This window comes from Adiantum capillus-veneris, chromosome 27 (genome assembly GCF_014529385.1).
Source record: "Adiantum capillus-veneris isolate H3 chromosome 27, ASM1452938v2, whole genome shotgun sequence".
Taxonomy (NCBI): domain Eukaryota; kingdom Viridiplantae; phylum Streptophyta; class Polypodiopsida; order Polypodiales; family Pteridaceae; genus Adiantum; species Adiantum capillus-veneris.
In genome coordinates this window covers 134,872,036-134,875,341 of record NC_140957.1, presented here as the reverse complement: position 1 = coordinate 134,875,341, position 3,306 = coordinate 134,872,036, and the positions used below count along the sequence as shown (strand labels likewise).

The 3,306-nt window shown below is 48.7% G+C and overlaps 1 protein-coding gene across 1 annotated transcript; it reads left to right on the top strand.

Moving 5' to 3' along the window:
- The first annotated feature begins 605 nt into the window (after nt 1–605).
- Nucleotides 606–2,301, top strand: LOC147422796 (uncharacterized). Its single transcript, XM_086502771.1, has one exon. It carries the CDS (start codon nt 894–896, stop codon nt 2,196–2,198), a length of 1,305 nt encoding a protein of 434 aa, XP_086358897.1. The 5' UTR covers nt 606–893; the 3' UTR covers nt 2,199–2,301.
- Nucleotides 2,302–3,306: the final 1,005 nt, after the last annotated feature.

The following is a 3,306-nucleotide window of genomic DNA, read 5'->3' as shown; positions in this document are numbered from 1 at the left end:
GGATGCCCACTCACCAGATGCCTGTTGATTTGCCAGCCAGGTCCTTTGCAGGACCTCTTCTTTTGCCACATGGTGCGCTGAAACCCTTGATGTTTGTCCTACTGATGCGTGGCAGGGAGAACCTCTCTCTCTCTCTCTCTCTCTCTCTCTCTCTCTCTTGCCTGGACTGGGCCAGAGACTGCAAAGGATGACACGTGTCCATCGGAATCACAGTCTGCTTAATGTATAGTATAGATAAACTCACAAATCCAAAACTAACTATAAATCGTAAAACCTAAACTAAACCCTATTTTTACTAAAATCTAGATTCTAAACTAACCTAAAATGCAACCTAAACCGAGAGAACAAGCCTCTCATGATTCTATCACAGCTTCTTTCGTTTTAAAAAGCCAATTTGACCCTTCACTTTGTTGGAGGAGTAAAATTGGAACCCATTCAACACGATACAAAGTATCTCCATGTGAAGGTAAATTAAGTCACATGGGATCTAGCGTTACATTGTTAAAGACACAAGCAATCTAACCAACTTGGTTTATTGATATTTCATTAGTTAATATAAAACGCATTGAACGTGATATTTGCTACAAGCAAATTCAGTCACATGGCATGTAAGGTTATATTTGCTTTTATGCAAAGCTTGGATGAAAAGGAGCGAGCTTCTAATTGAAGTAATGGGGCGCTTGAGCTAATTGCTAGTGGCAATGACTGTGGCATCGATGGAAGCATGGAGGAGAGTCACCGTCACCGGCGTACGTGGATGGCGATCTAGTACTGATCATCGCATCCTATCAGAGATTTCTATCAGGTAGGTACCGTGGATGGACCTGCGCAAATAGTAAAAGGTAAACAGGATATTGCGATGCGTGATCGTGATAGCACAAATTAAACGAGGAATGGCTGATAAACTGCTGAAATGGAATGGAGATGTGGGCAATCCAAAGGAAAGATGTAGAGATTTTCACGCGATATATAGTACCGATATGGGTGCAAGTGGGAGGTCGTGGAGGAGCCCGCAGCAAGTGAAGCTGGGCGCTAAAAGCAAGCTATTGTGCACCCACCCATTCATCTCGATCCGACTTCAACTGGCAATGGGTTCTGGAAACCGTCTGGCCCTGCTGCTTCACCACTCCTTTCGCAGGATCAGCAGCTTCAGCAGCCATGATACTCAGCTGCTGCAGCAGCAGTTAGGCAAGGATCAATCCATCTCGCCTGCAGCTGCAGACGCAGAATACGCCAACTTTGAGGCAGATCTGGCGGCGCGGGCGCAGCAGCTGCAGCTTCAGGGCGCCTGTGGCAGCGCCCATCTCAACTGGCTGCTTGACGCCTGCACCTGCACGCTCGCCACTAACTCCTCCCTCGCCTCGCTCCTCACCCCCTCATCTGCCCATCCCCATCTTTCTGCAGAGCCTCACACGCAAACATCGCAGTTAACAGCAGCTGTACCTCATGAGCGCGCCGACGAGGTACTGAGCTTGCTGGATGCCTGCTCTTCCCTCCAGCACATGGCTGAAGAGGCGGACCGCCAGGTAGGCCGGCTGCACCGGGCGCTGGAAAGCGCCAGACAGACCCTGCGGACGCCTCATGTTGGGAGCGCTAAGGTCCAGGCAGCTGCCCATAGGCTGAGGGCGGCGTGCAAGCTACTGGATATTGGCGTGAGCAGCAAGGAACTGCGAGGTGAGGCGCATGCGGCTCTACTGTTAGCGGCAAAGCGTGTAATGGGTGTAGCGCCTGCCACCGGCTCACAAACCCTCAACCAGGCCTTGGATGGGACTCTCCTCATCTCGTTGCTCACGCTCACTAGCGCGCTATCCAGCTTCATTGCGCCCACCAGATCTGACTCTACCCGCAGCAGGATCTGTACTTATAAGCTGGTGGCCCGCTACTGCGGCAAGCCCAACAGGCATAGCTCAAGACCAGAAGCCACCTGGGTGGCTCCCCTGCGGCAGCTACAGAGAGACCTGCGGCAAGAGGAGATGGGCGCTGTCTTCCTGGAACTGCAAGATCTTCACGCCTCCGCATCGTCCCTTCTGGCAGCCATGGCCACTCATGATGTGCGGGAAATGTCGAATGTGGAGGAGGTGGTGAGGCAGCTGTGCAAGAGGGCACAAGTAGCCCAAGCGTGTATGTCCACGCTTCGCTCGCACCTAGCATCTCTCTTGCAGAAACTTCTCACCCTCCGCCTCGCTCTCCTCCACTGAGAATAGCGGAAGTCGCTCCTGTCATGTTACACGGCACTTTCCTCTTCTTGAGGCTTGTACGATAGACGAGAATCATCATACTAATACCAATGATTTTTCCAAATTTAAGGTGTCCGCATTTTTAGCGATAAATACAAATTAGCATTTTACCCAAGCACTCGTGCACCAATAATTTGTCTTATATGCAACTATGCAAGGGCGTTTTGTAACTATGTGGCATAGTTGCCTTATAAGTAACATCTTTTTCATGACTATGCTCCGCATGACCATATCCTTGTCGAACCTCTTGATCTTATTCTGCTCACTAAGGCCCCTGTCACACATGTCCGCTCGGATGTGTGCGACTTTGAGTTGGCAGCACACCATTGTTAGATTTACACCACATTAGGAAGAGAATGGGCTCTATGAGGCCTCTTTATTTGGCAGTTTAAGGGAGTCAAAACTCTAGTAATAAGAAAGCAATCTAAGGACAACTTTTGAATTCAAATAGGAATTACGGCTAGTTTATTTGAATTTACATTTTCCTCTCAAAACAAAATTTAATATCATGTAATATATCTACGAAAAGAGCTCTGCATGTAGTATATAGATATACTACTCAAATTGGAGATCGGAGTTATGGAAGGACAAAAGTCATAAAGTTATCTATCCCTTTTTGGGGGAAAAATGTGCATCCTTTGACCACTCTTATACCTCTCTTACACACCCACCGTTCTTGCACAAATGGCATGCATCTATTTGTCAAAATGTTAATCACCTCCATAATCTTATCTACTAACATAATATGGCGGAAGGCGGAGCCCTTTACACGTGTCACAATCTGCGACCTGAAGGCTAAAGTCCAAAACAAAAGCAAGCCCCTTTGCACGCGATAAAGAGGGAGAGAGGGGGAGAGTTCGGCGGCCGGCCGTACTAATGCCAAAAAAAGAGGGCCTCCTAGACTCCATTCTCTTCCTAATGTTGTGCTTCTTCACAGGTCTAGGGCATGCATGTACGACTAGTGTGCCTCCGGGTTGGCCACCCTTTGCATATGCATATAGACTGCATTGTCCGACCGTCCACTTTTGGGCCGGTCGTCCACCTTTTCCGGGCGCCCTCATATTTCATT

What these genes read in the sequence shown, in the direction of transcription:
- LOC147422796 (XM_086502771.1), top strand. Translation starts at nt 894, where the DNA reads ATGGCTGATAAACTGCTGAAATGGAATGGAGATGTGGGCAATCCAAAG.